Source organism: Corvus hawaiiensis, chromosome W, assembly GCF_020740725.1.
Source record: "Corvus hawaiiensis isolate bCorHaw1 chromosome W, bCorHaw1.pri.cur, whole genome shotgun sequence".
NCBI classification, from domain to species: domain Eukaryota; kingdom Metazoa; phylum Chordata; class Aves; order Passeriformes; family Corvidae; genus Corvus; species Corvus hawaiiensis.
This window is the reverse complement of record NC_063254.1, coordinates 2,678,238-2,695,293: the sequence shown is the minus strand read 5'-3', so window position 1 is coordinate 2,695,293 and position 17,056 is coordinate 2,678,238. Positions and strand designations below refer to the sequence as shown.

At 48.3% G+C, this 17,056-nt stretch overlaps 1 protein-coding gene across 1 annotated transcript in view; it reads right to left on the bottom strand.

The window, feature by feature from the left end:
- Positions 1–320: 320 nt before the first annotated feature.
- Positions 321–17,056, bottom strand: part of LOC125319356 (adenosine 5'-monophosphoramidase HINT1-like) — a 29,844-nt gene continuing 13,108 nt past the window's right edge. Inside the window, exons 3-4 of the mRNA XM_048290461.1 lie at positions 1,482–1,586; positions 321–657 (exon numbers count right to left, since the gene is read on the bottom strand). Coding sequence (XP_048146418.1) covers positions 493–657; positions 1,482–1,586 — 270 coding nt within the window. The 3' untranslated portion in view covers positions 321–492. The remainder of the gene's footprint in view (positions 658–1,481; positions 1,587–17,056) is intronic.

Here is a 17,056-nt window from a genome sequence, read left to right as displayed (position 1 = left end):
CACATTGCACCATGCTGAAAAACCACTTGGACGGCATGCCTGTAGCCTCACATACAGTATCTTCTACAGTGTTAGCAGCAGCCTGCACGGGCTTTCTGTACGTTGGTGTACCACTGCCAAAGAGCTAAGACTCTGCTTCCTACAAGACCTGGGAGACTGCTAAGCGCTTTCAGCATCATGCTTTAAATGACCGGACAAATCACTATCTATCAATGAAATGCTGTTACCAGGCTGAAACATTCCACATACTTGCACTCCGGGGAGACACTGTTTGAACTTGAAGAACTACTTCCCTTCAGTAAGACGCGCAAGACGGAGATGATATCCCCATGACAAATCTTTATTGTGCAACTGCTGCTCAAGGCTTTTATTACCTTCCACAGACACATCACAAAAAATTACACATCGACAGCGGCTAGATTGATGGGCAACAGACGAAATCCATTCAGTGGCAATTTGTACACGTGCAGCAACTCTTGCGATGCCAAAATCTTAGCCAGGTGGCCAGCCCAACTGATGGCCACCCAGAATAGGTAGATGTATACGATAGACAGACTGCCCACCCTCGGGCCCTTCATCCACAACCATCCGGAATCCATTGGTCAGGCCCAGGTGAGCAACACACTTCTCGCCAACAATCATTACATGCCCAAGAAGCTGGAGAAGGAAGTACAAACCCATAAATAAGTAAAAAAAAAAAAAAAAAGCTAAAAAAAAAAGTAAAACACAAAGAGGGGAGAGGGCAGGAAGGGAAGGAATGAGAGCAGAGAAGAACCACCCAGAGAAAGCAGCTAGGCAATTCCTAGCAATTCAACCATTGCACATCAAATCAATGTCCATCTGACCGCCGGCAACTGAAGCTTTCCAAGCAAAGCTACAAAGACCAATTATGCACACTACAGGGGGAAAAGAGAGCTAAGCAATTTTTTTCAAGCTAGACAGCAACAAGCAAAAAAGCAGCCACTGAAGCTGACTTTGTCTCCGGGTTAAAGCCCCCATTGTGTATTCAGGCAACATAAGCAATCCTGGTGGAAAATAAACTTTAGGCTGCCTTTTGCGTGGGTTTACAAAGTCTTTGAACTTGACTTTCATAGTTAAAAGCAAAGCATTCAGCACCTCTCAACAAGCTTTGTCCTTCCTCACCCCTGACGTGCCAAAAACCCCAAGCCCTCTTCTCCGTGTTAGAAGTACTACTACTCTTACTCTAAACCATGACAATAAGCACCAGACTGCGCTCCAAAACAACACTGCATTTTGCACCAGAAGTACATACCCAGGAATGAGCATTGGTTTATATCACTGCTTTTAGTCAAAAAGCTCAACTCCATTACAAGCTAGAGGCAAAAGATTATAGCGCCACAAAACCCAAAGTAGCCTACTGTGCCCTATCGAGAAGGAAAGGGGGAGTGGGAAAGAGTCTAGTACACGAGAAACTAATTACAAGTACAGTTTAGTGTACAGACAGCTTCCACAGTACTTACAGATTCACCAGAATTTCCTGCTTCAGACAACCCGATAATCGGCTCCTTAGGCACGACTAGGAAAAGCATCCCAGCTTGCGGTGAAAGATCATGGAACGCACGGCACTGGAGGAAGAGTAAACAGTTAAAACATAATCGGCTTCAGAGAAAAGTAATAGTCTAAGGAAATCCATCTGCCCCACTGAACTCCTACAGAAGCAGATTACCAGATACCCCAAACACAGGCCAGAACATTGATTTTTCTTGTGTGATAGTAATTCTTTCTATACCCAAAACACAAGATATTTACAGAGCCCCCTGCAGAAGTGGGATACAGCATGGAAGACGATGGGTGAAGGAGATGGGCCACTATTTGCCATTAACAACCTTCAGTATGTTTTAGTTTGGGCTGATTTGTTTCCTCAGCAGTTCTTCTATTGGATGTGGTCCACACAGAGGCAGGAGACAAATGGCTTAACCGAATCAGCAAAGAGGTTAGTGAAATGGAAGAGCAGTAGCCATTCACTTTCCACGGTACAGGGAGCTCAAGCATTGAACAAACGTATAATCACAGGAAGCCTGCAAGTGCATAGGACCAGTCTGTCTTCTACATTGCACGCAAACACTACCTTCCAAAGCAGAAGGCATCCTTAACTGTTAACCTTCAGCATTTTAATAACTAAATCATACGGGATATTACCTTAAAGTTAACATCGCATAGGCAACGGCTGCATTGTTTTCCCCCCGGTCTAAGCAGCTCACTCTCGTTCCCAGCACCAGCACCCGTGACCCTCGCAAGCATGCTGTTATCACGGTCTTACTTCCCCACAGAAAGAAGATCAGGGAAGCTTTTGCAGCCTGCAGGATGACCCCTTTCTAAACTTTTTTTTAAAGCAAAACCGGAAAAAGCTGTAATTCCTTGCCCTAATTATCCAGTTTGGGGATTCAGAACCAAAGCCTAGCACAGCGCAGCTGTGAAACCTCTTCAGTGTTATTACATAACACATCAAGACCTGCATTTCTCCTAAGAAGAGCCAACTCATTACGGTCACTACTCAGACATTCACTGTTCACGCGCGCGCGCGCGGAATCCCCGGGAGACTGACTGCGTGTGCCTAAAATAAGCTTTCAAAACTATCATCCTACACGAGGTAGGACCACTACCATTCCTCGGCAGCAAACTTTGCACGACTTGCAGTGCCAAAGGGACATCACGCGGCAAACACCAAACGCGTTAGCGTCGGAGGCCCTTCTCTACGCGCGCGCACGACACGGTGGGGGGGGGGATCCGGGATGGGATCCGAGGCGAGCCCGGACAGCACCTGACAACCACGACGCGCCGCGGCAGCTGGAGGGGTGGGGGTGGGGGGCGGGCACGGAAGAAGCTTTGGGGTGGTGCAGTAGAGAGCGCCACAACCCAGAGAGGCCCCGTCTGTCCCCCGTCCATCCACCCACCCGCAGCAGCAGTGTCGCCACCCGCCCTGACGCGCTCCCGGGCACCGCACACAGGGTCCTCGGCTCAGGGTGCCCACGAAAGCGGGAGGAGGGGGAGAGGGAGGAGGGAAAAGGAACCGCGAACAGAGCAAAGCCGCGGCTACCTCCTCGCTCTCGTCGCTGACGGTACCGCTGAACCGCCTTGCCGATGATCTTTCCAAAGACAATAGTGGCGCCAACAGACCGGACGAACCGCACCCCGATACTCTCGTCAACCAAGGACAACGCCCGTTGTCGCCCCCGCGCTTCCTCCACTCGGCCAGGCCCTCCGCGACGCCCATTGGGCGGCCGGATCGCCGCCAGCCGATCCCGCGTCTCGATTGGCTGTCTCGTCTGTCGTTTTCGTTTGTCTCCGCCTCGTCTGCGTGTCCGCCCTCGTCGAGCTGGTGTCCTCGGGGCCGCGGAGGGATCCGACCTTGTCGAGTACGCGGAGGGATCTTCCCCGTGTAGTGCTGCGACCCTGAGGGCGGGCAACGAGGTTGCAGAAGTTGTTGCAGTTACAAGTACTATTTCTTGTAATTTGTCACTGCATCAAGTCCACCCCAAAGGTGCCGGTGCCGGTGCCTGTGCCTGTGCCTTTTTGGTGCTGCTACCTCCAGTTAAACGACTGCTTTGGCCAGGGCAGGGCAGGCCTGGCCTTAACTTCTCAGGACATTTTGCAGAACCAACAGAAGTTTCTCTACATTGTTCCCTGAAAGCCCCACTACAATTGCAGGCGTTTCTAAGGTGCACACCTCCTGGGAGAAAATACAATACAAAATGTGCGTTCGGCGCTGCTGCCTTGAGGGCTCAAGATAGTAGCATTTGGGCTAAGCTGGGTAGGAGGCTTTTAGAAAAATAGGCAGTGCCCCCAAAGCTGCCCAAGGGTGGTCTGTGGTGCCCTGCACCCCCAGGGACAGTGAGCACTTTGAGTGGTCCACACAACTGTCTTGTAACATATATAAACCCTGCTTTCCTCTATATTAGGCTAAGTATATCCTTTGCCACCTTTGCAGCAAGGGCACATTGTCTAATTTTGCAAAGCTGCTTTCCAGCCGATGGGCCTCCAGCATGTACTGGTGCATGGGGTTGTTCCTCCCCAGGTGCAGGACTGATGTACGTACAGGTTCCTCAAGTGGTGTCAAACCGGATTGTTTCCTATGACGGGAAGGACTTTGTTCCCCCAGTGCCTGCCTTGAGGTTCAGGGTCTCGAGAGATGTGGGAACAGCGATTGCCAGTGAAAACAGAGGAAAATAAATTGCCGAATACCACAGCCTTCCCCATGTGTCTTGTCACTAAACTTTCTGGCTTATTTATTGGTGGGGAAAGGAAGGGGGGTGGGGAGGGGGAGGGGGGGGGCATGTGGCATATGGGTGGCGTACACTTTCTTTAGTCTTCCTTTTTTTACCAATGCACCCATGGAAGCCCATCTTATGATTCTTCACATCTCTTGCCGAATTCAGCTCCAGGTGTTCCTCAGCTTTCCTGATCCCATCCCTACAGACCCGGGAGACATCTTTAGATTCTTCCCAGGATGCATGTGCCTGCTTCCACTACCTATGCATTTCCACTTTGCGCTTCAGCTCGACCAGAAGAGAAGGCCCTTACTCAGCAACGCTGGGCTCCTGCCTCTCTTGCCTGATTTCTTACGTTGACCTCCTCCTCCTCCTCTTGATTGGGCAGCCTATAGTAGACACAAACCACAAGGTTTCCTTTGTTGGCTTGTGTAGTGTTACAGTGGGGATACTGTAACACACATATATCAAATCAGGAGGCCCGTAGAAAGAAGTATATATATATGGACGGATTCTTGGTAGATGTTTCAGAGATGTTTATTTCTCCAGCCGCATGGCCGGAGCTCTGCCGAGGAACTCTCACAGTCTGGACCAAGGGTCCTTGCCCGCGCAGGGAAACACAAACCAACCAATGGGGAACGAGGCTGACCAGGGGCTCGGGAAACCACGTGCCTCCCCTCAGGGCCCCTCTCCCAGGGCTACATGGCAGGGGGGAGGAGACCCCGACAGTGTAGGATGATGACCACGGAGCCAGGAAAGGGCCTACGGCCTACACTGTGTATCCTCCACATTATCTTTGTGGATGGAGATCTGCATAGCTGATGTCAAGAAAGGACAAGTTGGCCGAAGGAGGAGGTCCCAGGCAGCTAGAATAGTCCACTTTTAGCTCTGATGAATGGCACAGAATGGAACAAAATCTTATGACCAGAATTTGAAGGACACTGTCAGGAAAATTAATCCACAAACACCAGAGGTTTATGTCCAAGAAGGAGACAGAGGAGTCCTGTTACTTTATTTGAATAAAGGGAGAGATCGTGGGCATTTCCCCTGGGGTCTCTCAAATTGTTAGAGGACGCAGCCTCCTTTTTATCCTAATTTCCCGGCCGCATTTCCCTCTCTCTTTCCCCATTGGCTGAGGTATTTGAGAGGTACAGACTTCCTGAATCGCCTAATACAGACCCCCTTCTAATGTACACTCCCCCTTTTTCTTTTCCTTGTGTCAATCAGTGGAATTCTTATGGAATTTATGGTTCCTCCCATTGCTTCTTTCATCTCTCAGTATCTGGCTTTATCTACCAGCGGACCCACAGTTTGTTTGCAAAGAGAAATCCCTCTCTTTCCTTTCATCAATCAGTGTAATTCCTATGGAATTTATGGTTGTGGCAGGGCATATCACCCCTCTCCCCACCACAGCTGGCTGGTGCAGATAGGAGAGATAACCCAGGCGGGCAAGGCCCAACAGGTATAATCTCCTGGCGCCAAAAGGTCTGCCATCTTAACAGATGTGGGAAGAGATAAAAAAACATAGGTGACCAAAAGGCCTGTTTTACACTATAAAAGTACAACAGATTGTCACAGAGGCAGAAGTCTCTTACACACTCCCTGGGAACATGTGAGACGACTTCTCTCCGAAGCTTGGACGCAACTTCACGGTTACTTTTCCGGAAATTGAGGGAAAGGATTTCAATGTGTGCCCCTTCAACAATTTGGTGGTAAGATACATTGAATCTGAATCTATACTATTTCTTCGCTAGCCGTATTAAAAAATGGTACCTTATTGTGCACCGTATATTTAGCTATTAATAGCTTCTTTTGTGTTTTTTTCCTGTGTAGTAATAGCCTGATTTAAGTTTTATGTCTGTTAGTTTTGTGTCTATTAAATAAATACTTCATTCTATAATAGACTGAATCAGCCATTATTAAAGAACTTGCGGACAAGAGTGGGTTTTGGGGTGCTGGCCATCCCTATAAAGCTACTGCCTGCTGCCAGAGGCCTGGGCAAAAGGCAGGGATTTATCTAAACCCCTCACATCTAATTCATAACAATGGTTCCTCCCACTGTTTCTTTCATCTCTCAGTATCTGGCCTTATCTAGCAGACCCACAGTTTGTTTGTAAAGACAAATCCCTCTCATTCCTTTCAACACTACAGCCAAAAAAGTAACCTTTGCCTGATTAAGGGTCATTTAAGTATTAAGATGCAGACCCCTGAGTATGCCAATAAGCTTAATGAAGTACATGCTACCACATATGTGACTGTATTACTCCACTGTCCTCTTAGATCATGCTATATATAAGGAGGGTAGAAATTTCACCTAGTTAGGAGGACTTCCCAAAAGACCGCAGAGACAGCTGACGGGCTGCTGTCTTCTCCCAAGCAGGGACACTGTCTTGGGGTGACTTTATGATGTGTATCCCCTATCGCTGCTCTATGCCCAGAAATCAATCCTGTGCCTTTCTGTGCCTTTAAACTGAGCCCGAGAGGGGGGAGAGAAAAAACTGAGCAAACTTTTCAAAACAGTTGTTCAAGGACACAGATACACACTCCTCTGCATTCTGCTGCAGCAGCGAGAAGAGCGGAGGAAGCACCCTTCTTGCTTTTCAGCCAGCTTTCGGCTTTGTAGCGGGTTCAGTTCATAACCGGGCAGAAACACCAACTTAGTGCAGTGGTTTGGTCCAAAATACTCATTACTGTTTACCTTCTGTGAGATAAGAATTAGGAGAAAAACAAAGCAGGCACAAGACTTGAAAGAACATATAGAAGTTTATTAATAGACCTAAAAGGAGGGAAAGAAAAAAAATAAAATCATACCACACCTTCAGAACACTTCTCCTCCCCCCACCTTTCTCCCTTCTCCCACTGTAAAAAGAGAACCCTTGAGATGTTCAGTCTGTTTACCACTTCCATAATAACCTTGTTCAGTTCATTTAGGAAGAGGAGTCCCTCTTGCTCATGCTATGGAGACATCTCCACAAGAGATTCTCTCATGGCTTCAGTATCACGAGACAGCCGCCCGAGTTGGTTCTCTGCTCGCGTGCGAGTCCCTTCCCCCAACTTGCAGCTTTTCCCACAACTGCTTTCGAGGGTCCAATATTGAGCTACCGGGGTGCAATTTTAAGGTTGAGCCATTCAGAAACAAAAGTTCTCTTCACCCATCTCTGGGACCATTTCCATCTCTGAGAATAGAGGCCCTCCTCCTTTCCTGGGAGAAAAAAAGCATCTTCATCTCTAAGACTATCTCCGGGAGTATCTCTAGGAACAGAGGTCTTCTCCTTCCAATTGGAGCAAGAGTCCTCATCGCTTCCATCTCTCCCTGTTCAAATTTCTCTTCAAATCACAGCTGCTTCAGCATTTGCTGGTTTCAGCATACCCATTGTAATTTCATGAAAGCATGGGGGGTGGAGCGTTCAACTTGTACTTGTGAGCAAAAGTACCTGTGCTGAAACAAGCAAATTACACATGATCTTTGCCGGGAAGCAGGCAACTTCATCTGAATCTTCAGTGGGAGAAGGGAGAAAGGTGGGGGGAGGAGAAGTGTTCTCCCCGGTTCAAGATTACAACGGGTACTCTGATATATCATAGTCCATCACCACCATAGCTTTACAACGGAATTTCAGCTTTAAGCATCTCCTCTTTCTCCTCCCTCAGGATTTCAGCTCTTCTTTCTTTACTTAATGTCTGCAGGCTCCATCTGTTCTGGAGGAAGCTTACAGCACTAAAAGGGGTAATCTCACCCGGCTTTGCAGCTGGAATTTCGTTTATCGCTGTTGGTCACATGATCTTTGCCGGACAGCAGGGCAGCGTCAGCTGAATCTTCGGCCGTACTGGAGAGGGCGGGTCGCGCTGTCTGCATGGAGCAGGGTTGGGGGGGGAGGGGTCGTGGGTGGAACAGAGCCCATTGGCTCCAGGATGGCTGTGGCTCGACCCGGGCCTGGCCCGAGCAGGTCCCGGCAGGGCCCAGAAGGCCCCGCACGGGCCCAGCCCAGTTACCTGTCCCGAGGCCGGAAGCAAGAGAGGTAGCTTCCCGGGGTTTGTCCATTCTTAAATGTGGACCACAGAGGCGGTCAAAATTCTAAGTGGCTTAAAAAATTTGTCAATATTCAAACTAGCCAGCTGATAGGTTCTGTCAGGTCACAGAGGAAGCTGTAAGCACCTCTTTGCAGGAAAATCCGGAGGTATGCTTGCTAACCCATGACAGGCTCCTTTTCTCTGGAGGGAGAGTTGAATTTCGTTTTCCTGGGACTTCGGTTTCTCCCTTCTCTTCTGGACTCTTTCAACATCAGAACACACCGGGAGTATTTTCCGCCGAGGCCCCGGAGGTGGGCCCACACCGACCCAGCTCCGAGGAGGAGGAGAGAGACCACACCTACAGAAGGACTCTGAAATCTTCCCAGGTTTCTCTCCACAGCGAGAGGTTTTATTATTCAGCATTATTATCCTTTTCCTGTGTGTTTGTTAAATAAATAGGGGTTTTTTCCACTTCGCTTTCCTCCGAGGAAAATTTTTTCTTCCCGAACCTGGTGGGGGAGGGATGGTTGTAACCTGCCTTCTATCAGAGGATATTTTCCTCCAAATTTGTCTCAAACCGGCACAAATAATTAGTGGCACCCAATGTGAGGCTCGAAGGAAAGTGAAAAAACCTGTACTAATTACATTTTGATTTGGTTTTAATTACTTTGTATTGGGGTAAAGTAGTCACCATGTTGTTGAGTTCATAATGTCTCTCTGGTTTGAGGTACTAATGTCTTTCTGGTCCCTAGGCCTGTTTGAGGTACTGATGCCTTTCTGGTCCGTAGGCCTGTTTCCACAAATTGCTCCGGTTTTGTCCCTGATATGTAACTTTTACCGAGCAGGGGCACGAATCCGGATTTCTATTTTGCTGTGCTCGGTGATAAGGATTTATAAGAAGTTAACAGAGGTACTGGCAGTTGTTCGAAGTGTGTATGATATGTGGTTTCTCCATCCTAACCCCAGTCCTAGCTTCAGTAGCCTGTTTTGGGAGTTTATTAGTAATTGCACCCAGTTTGTTAGAGGAGGAGGGGATGGGGTTTCCCAGCCTTTTATCTCCTTCCCCTTTAAATTTGATAGGTTATCTTTTGAGAATGTTCAGTTTCCCCTGGATGTTAAAGAGACCACCTTCCTGGTATTTTATCTAGTAAGCTTCCTCTATATGGTTTGCAATTTGTCTAGGATGAGGACTCAGATTTCCAAGGTGACTGATGAGACACCTGACCCAGGCGTGGAAAATCCTGAGTGGTGTGGGGAATGGGAGGATGTGGGCCAAACCCTGAAGGAATTGTCTGACCCAATAGCTTGGAATTGCCCCCCTGAACAAGTTCAGAACCCAGCTGAGGTAGGAAAATATCTGAAAGAGGAATGCAATGAGAATTCGAATGAGAAAAAGCTCATTGCAATATGCTGGGCCTTGGCATAAGCTTATCGCACTCTGCTGGTTACTGTAGGGCAGCAGATAAAGGCAGAGGGGCAGGAAGATAAATCAGCAGACACCTTAGTCACTCAGGCTGCAGCCAAACCAGACAGCAAGCCTAAGCCATTGACAGTTGCTCCTGTCACGAGAAAAATACACACAACCAAAACCGATCGCCCAGTGAAAGATGATGATGATGATGCGGGGGAAGGAACCTCAAAGCCACCAGCTGACTCAGGCGCAGAAATCATTACTGAGTCCATGTCCATGAGGACCTTCGTAGCCTAAGAAAGGACTACACCTGACGGTCTGATGAATCCATAATAAGTTGGATGGTCCATATTTGGGACGCTGCAGGTGATGATATAATGCCAGGCGGTGCTGAAGTGAGGCATTTGGGATCCCTGCCACGTGATCCGGCTATCGACCAAGTGATGATAAGGAGGGCTGACTCTGTCAGTCTCCGGACACAGGTCTTGAATGGCGCAAGGGAAAGATACCTGTGAGCAGACGATTTCTATATGCAGCAAACCCAGTGGAAGACCATACAACAAGGGATCCAACGCTTGAGAGAACTAGTGGTGGTAGAGGTTGTCTACACACACAACCCAGGATTAAGGAGTCCAGACAGGGTCCCAGTTGACCCAGTGATGTGACGAAAACTCATACGACTTGGGCCACAAGAATACGCTTCTGCTTTAGCAATAATGAAACCGGATGACGGTGGGAATGAGACCGTGCGGGATATGGCGATGAAGCTCCGAGCATGTGCAGATGCCGTGCATGGCCCAACACATGCAAGAATCTGTGCCGGTTTGGTCAAATTTAGAAATATATCCTCTGATAGAAGGCACAACCACCCCTCCCCCACCAGGTTCAGGAAAAAATGAATTTTCCTCGAAGGAAAGTGAAAGAGATAAAAACTATTCACTTAACAAACACACGGGAAAAGGATAATAATGCTAAATAATAAAATCCCTTGCCCTGCTGAGAGTAACCTGGGAAAATTTCAGAGTCCTTCTGTAGATCTCTCTCTCCCCCTCCTTGGAGCTGGGACGGGGTGGTGGGCCCACCTCCAGGGCCAAGGCCTCGGTGGAAAGTCCTCCCAATGTATTCTGATGTTGAAACCATCCAGCAGAGAGAAAAGGGAAAAAACGAAGTCCCAGGAAAACAAAAGTTCAACTCTCCGAAGGAAAAGGAGCTGAGGAAAAAAAAACTGCCGAAAGCCGACTGGAAAGAAAAGCAAGCCAGGTGCTTCCCTTTCCTCCCGCGCTCCTGCCACAGCTGAAAAAAAGTCTCTATCTCTGTGTGACCTTGAACAAGCTGCAAACTGCTTTGAAAAAGTTTTGCTCAGTTTTTCCTCCCCCCTCTCAGGCTCAGTTTAAAGGCATAGAAAGGCACAAGAATTAATTTCTGGGCATAGGGCAGCGATATGGGATACACATCATAAAGTCACCCCAAGACAGAATCTCAGCTGTGGAAACATGTCTGCAGAAAGTGGAAGATAAAATAGAGAAGAATCACCAGGAACTCAAGAAGGAGATTAAAGAGGGCCTTCTCCAAATCTCGGTGGTACAGATCAGAGATTCTGTTACCAAATGCAGACGTCCCCCAGCTAGAGAGAGAAGGTACATCCCACAAGGTGAGCTGTGGGTCTTCCTGTGTGATAGTGGGGAAAACATGAGGAGGTGGGATGGAAAATCCACTGCTGCTCCGGCACAACAAGTGCGTGAATTGAAGGACGGCAAGATGCAGAGAGGAAGTTCCACCAAAAAGGAAGCAGCTCCAGTTGCCCATAGCCAAACTGCCAGATATGATGGAAGAGAAGATGACATGTCCAATCCCCTTGAAGGAACCTCTAAAATGTATGCCCAGGGAAAGAAGGATAACCAGGCATAGAGGGGCCCTGCCTCTAGCCAGGTAGAGCCCAGGGAAAACCGTGGTTTTTTGACTGTGTGGATTCGTTGGCCTGGTACACCAGAACCACAAAAATATGATGCCTTGGCCGACACTGGTGCGCAGTGTACAATAATTCCATCGCAGCATGTGGGAGTAGAATCTGTTTCTATTGCTGGCGTGAGAGGTGGATCACAGGACTTGACCCTGGTGGAAGCTGAGGTGAGCCTGACTGGAAATGAGTGGAAGAAACATCCCATTGTGACTGGCCCAGAGGCCCCGTGCATTTTGGGCATAGACTTCCTCCAAAGCGGGTATTTCAGCGACTCAGAGGGACTCAGGTGGGCTGTGGAGACAGAGGGCATTAAGCAATTGAACACTTTGCCTGGGCTATCAGAGAACCCATCTGCAGTAGGCCTTCTGAAGGTGGAAGAACAAAGAGTACCAATTACCACCTCGACAGTGCATCGCCGACAGTACTGGACAACTGGAGATGCTGTGATCCCCATCCACAAGATGATCCGTGAGCTGGAGAGCCAAGGGGTGATCAGAAAAACCCACTCACCCTTCAACAGTCTCATCTGGCCTGTGCGCAAATCGGAAGGAGAATGGAGATTGACTGTGGACTATCGTGCCTTGAATGAAGTGACTCTGCCATTGAGCGCTGCTGTGCCGGACATGTTGAAGCTCCAGTACGAGCTGGAGTCCAAAGCAGCAAAGTGGTATGCCACTATTGACATTGCCAATGCATTTTTCTCCATTCCTCTGGCACCAGAGTGTAGGCCTCAGCTTGACTTCACCTGGAGGAGCGTGCAATACACCTGGTATCGATTGCCCCAGGGGTGGAAGCACAGTCCCACCATCTGCCATGGACTGATCCAGACTGCACTGGAAAAGGGTGAGGCTCCAGAACATCTGCAGTACATTGATGACATCATTGTGTGGGGGAACACCGCAGCAGAAGTGTTTGAGAAAGGAGAGAAAATCATCCAGATTCTCCTGGAAGCCGGTTTCGCCATCAAGAAGAGCAAAGTCAAGGGACCTGCTAGAGAGATCCAGGTTTGGGGAGCGAAATGGCAAGATGGACGGTGTCAGATTCCCACTGAAGTCATCAACAAGATCACAGCAATGTCTCCGCCAACCAACAAGGAGGAGATGCAAGCTTTCTTAGGTGCCATAGGCTTTTGGAGAATGCATATTCCTGAGTACAGCCAGATTGTGAGTCCTCTCTACCTGGTAACCCACAAAAAGAACAATTTTCATTGGGGCTCTGAACAGCAGCAAGCCTTTACCCAGATCAAGCAGGAGATTACTCACACGGTAGCCCTTGGCCCAGTCAGGACAGGACCAGAAGTGAAGAACGTGCTCTACTCTGCAGCCGGGAGCCATGGTCTGTCCTGAAGTCTTTGGCAGAAAGTGCTTGGTGAGACTCGAGGTCGACCACTAGGATTCTAGAGTCGAAGCTACAGAAGGTCCGAAGCCAACTACACCCCAACAGAGAGGGAATCTTGGCAGCCTATGAAGGAATCCAAGCCGCCTCCGAGGTAATCGGCACAGAAGCACAACTCCTCCTGGCACCCCGACTACCGGTGCCGGGGTGGATGTTCAAAGCAAAGGTTCTCTCTACCCACCATGCCACCAATGCCACATGGAGCAAATGGATTGCTCTCATCACACAACGTGCCCATATCGGAAAACTGAATCGCCCTGGGATTTTGGAAATAATCACAAATTGGCCCGAAGGTGAAAACTTTGGTCTCATTGACGAAGCGGAACAATAACAAGTGACGCGTGCCGAAGGAGCTCCACCGTACAACCAACTGCCAGCAGAAGACACACACTATGCTCTTTTCACTGACGGTTCCTGTCGCATCGTAGGGATGAAACGAAAGTGGAAAGCAGCTGTATGGAGTCCCACACGACGGGTTACAGAAGCTACTGAAGGAGAAGGTGGATTGAGCCAACTCGCTGAACTCAAAGCCGTTCAGCTGGCTCTGGACATTGCTGAAAGAGAGAAGTGGCCAAAGCTCTACCTCTACACTGATTCATGGATGGTAGCCAATGCTGTGTGGGGATGGCTGGAAAAGTGGGAAAAGGCTAATTGGCAGCGTTGGGGAAAGCCAATCTGGGCTGCTGAAGAGTGGAAAGACATTGCTGCCCGGATAAAAAAGCTAGTTGTGAAAGTCCGCCATGTAGATGCCCATGTCCCCAAGAGTAGGGCTAATTGGAGCACCGAAACAAAAAGCAGATAGATCATGGCTGATTCGGTCTATTATAAAATGAATTATTTATTAATGGACACAAAACTAACAGACATAAGACTTAAAACAGACTACTACTGTTGTAACCGCTGGACTCTGTCTAGCAGGCTGCTGCTGCCTGAAAGCTAAGCGAGGGTTTCCTAGGGCCATGCGATTAATCGCGTTCCAGAGTCCATTTTGGACAGCCCTGCGATCTGGCTCCAGCAGCTAGCAGCGTTACAACGCAGTGGATGGTAATGAAGGCAGAGAAGGGTCTCTCATGAGGGTTTGAGATGGTTTTAATCACATCTTTTCCCTGCGATGTTCAGAGGTAGAGAGACAGCATGGTCTGAGTGTGGGGTGGTTTTGTCAGGGGCCATGGGGCAGTCCCTGGGCGGGGTTGGGGTACAGAAGTAAATAGGGAGAAACCGAGGGAGTGGCCAAGGCTAGGGAGGGAGCAAGGGGAACATACAGAATCACAGGGTTAACAGGCCACCACATATTACTACACAGGGATAAAACAAAAGAAGATACTAGTATATACACGCAGAACTAAAGGTACCATTAAAATTACAGCTAGCTAAGAAATAGTATAACTTAGGATTCCATGTTTCTTACCATCCAATTCTTGATGGGGTACACATCGAAGTCCTTTCCCTCAATTTCCAGAAAAGTAGCCTCAAAACTGCGTCCAGCTTTGGGGAGAAATCTTCTCACACGTTCCAGAGGAGTGTGTAAGAGACTTCTGCCTCTGTGATAATTGTGTGGGCTTTTATAGACATAAGAACAGTGTCCTTGGGTCAAGAATATTTCTTTCATCTCTTCCCACATTTGCTTTCCAGACTAAGATGTTGATTCTTAGCTGGGGGCGTGAGCCTTTTGGTGCCAGAGATACCCCATGCTGGGTCTGTGACCCGCCCGAGTTATCTCTTGCATATGTACCAACCATCTGTGGTAGAGAGGGGGTAGACATGTCCTGCCACAACACCTGAGGTTCCACCAATCGAGCTGGTTTAGCCAAATCTGAGCCCCTGCATACAGTAGACAGAGATAAGGTCCCAGTAGTGCATGTCAGAGGACTGTTAGGAAAGACTGTGTGGATGAATTCTGCCTCGAGTACAGACAAACCCATTAGTGGGGTTGTCTTTGCTCAGGGACCTGGTTGCACATGGTGGGTAATGCAGAGAGATGGAACAACACGTTGTGTACCACAGGGAGATCTGCTTGTTGGGTGAAAACCATCTGTAATGTGGAATGCCTGTATACCACTGCTTGCTGAGTGTCACTGTCACTGTCACTGTGCATAGCTGTATATATGTATGTATTAATGTGTATGCGTAGAGTTAGAATATATTAGTTTGGGCATGAGCCGACAATATGGGATAAGGGATGGAATGTCTTGGGGTGACTTTATGATGTGTATCCCCTATTGCTGCTCCATGCCCAGAAATCAGTCCTGTGCCTTTCTGCGCCTTTAAACTGAGCCCGAGAGGGGGGAGAGGAAAAGCAAAGCAAACTTTTCAAAACAGTTGTTCAAGGACACAGATACAAGAGCAGAGGAAGCACCCTTCTTGCTTTTCAGCCAGCTTTTGGCTCCTTTTCTCCGGAGGGAGACGGAGAGTTGAACTTTGTTTTCCTGGGACTTCAGTTTCTCCCTTTTTCTTCTGGACTCTTTCAACATCAGAACACACCGGGAGTATTTTCCACCGAGGCCCCGGAGGTGGGCCCACACTGACCCAGCTCCGAGGAGGAGGAGAGAGACCACACCTACAGAAGGACTCTGAAATCTTCCCAGGTTTCTCTCCACAGCGAGAGGTTTTATTATTCAGCATTATTATTCTTTTCCTGTGTGTTTGTTAAATAAATAGGTTTTTTTCCACTTCGCTTTCCTCTGAGGAAAATTTTTTCTTCCCGAACCTGGTAGGGGAGTGGTGGTTGTAACCTGCCTTCTATCAGAGGATATTTTCCTCCAAATATGTCTCAAACCAGCACAGACACCTTCTTGGGAAGCTTCTGCATGTGATTGTTGTTATTCTTATTATTACCTGGGTTAGCACAATGTTATTAGAGCTCTATCACAGCTAGTGCATTTCTGAATCTGTATTTCTGTAGCTTCAATACACCGCACTATTGGTGAATCTATGCTCATGAAGGTTCTTAGAGAACACAACCAGACTTATAGTGCCGAATTGGTTGTAATGGGAAATTAAGCCTAACCACACCCAGTCTTTCTGATCTCTGAGGACCAGCTGGAACGCAAGGGGCTTTATTTTCTGCCAAATTTCTTACTCTTAATGCAACAGCTTGGCCTCTAATTTTCACCCATGAGTTCTCAACCTGTTCATCACTGTCTTTCAAAGACAGCTCTATGCAGTCAATCCCTCTTGAGGCGAAGCAGCTGGGCTGAAGTCTCGGTGTTTTTTTCTCTCCTAGCTCGGCTCGCAAGGGCTTTGGACTGGAGCGGGGTCGCTCCGCTCTTGCCAGTGTGGTGTCCCCGATCTCCGAAAAAGCAGCTGCTCAGTTTGCCTCAAGGAAGTCCAAAGATCGCTACTACAGCTTCTCCAAGCCAAGGAAAGCTTTTTCTTGCCTGGGCCAAAAATCCCAAGCCAGCCAGGCAAAAAAAAAATCATGCTGCACGGACCCGTGGAAAATCTGGGCAGCGAGAGTTTAAAAACACCCGCGCAGCAACAGAAGCTTCCCCGCCCCAGCCCCATACACATCCAGTCCCTGGGCCTTAAAGATACAGCAACCATTTTTGGGCACAAAGCAGAGGATCATGGAATATACATTCATAATAACTCACTCCCTGACTATTGACCGCCAATCCATCTATACTTATTAAAAATTTTACATACATAAATTTACTGACTAGAACTAAATAAACTAACTGCTAGATCAGATCTATCCGAGTGGTCACTGACCCTTCTCCCGCAACACCTGGATGGCATCAAAAGCATCTGTGGTGGCTTGACCTTGGCTGGATGCCAGGTACCCACCAAGCTGCACCATCACTCCTACTCCTCAGCTGGACAGGGGAGAGAAAATGAGATGGAAAACAACTCACAGGTTGAGATAAGGCAGTTTACTAAAACAAAAGCAAAAGCGTTTGGGTGAACAAGCAAAGTGGAAAAAGAAAATAATTCTATCCTCTAATTCCCATCAGCAAGCACTTTATGGCCACTTTCTGGGAAGCAGGGCTTCAGCACTCATAGCGGTTGCTCTGAAAGGCAAACATTGTGAATAACGAATGTGCCCCCTCCCCC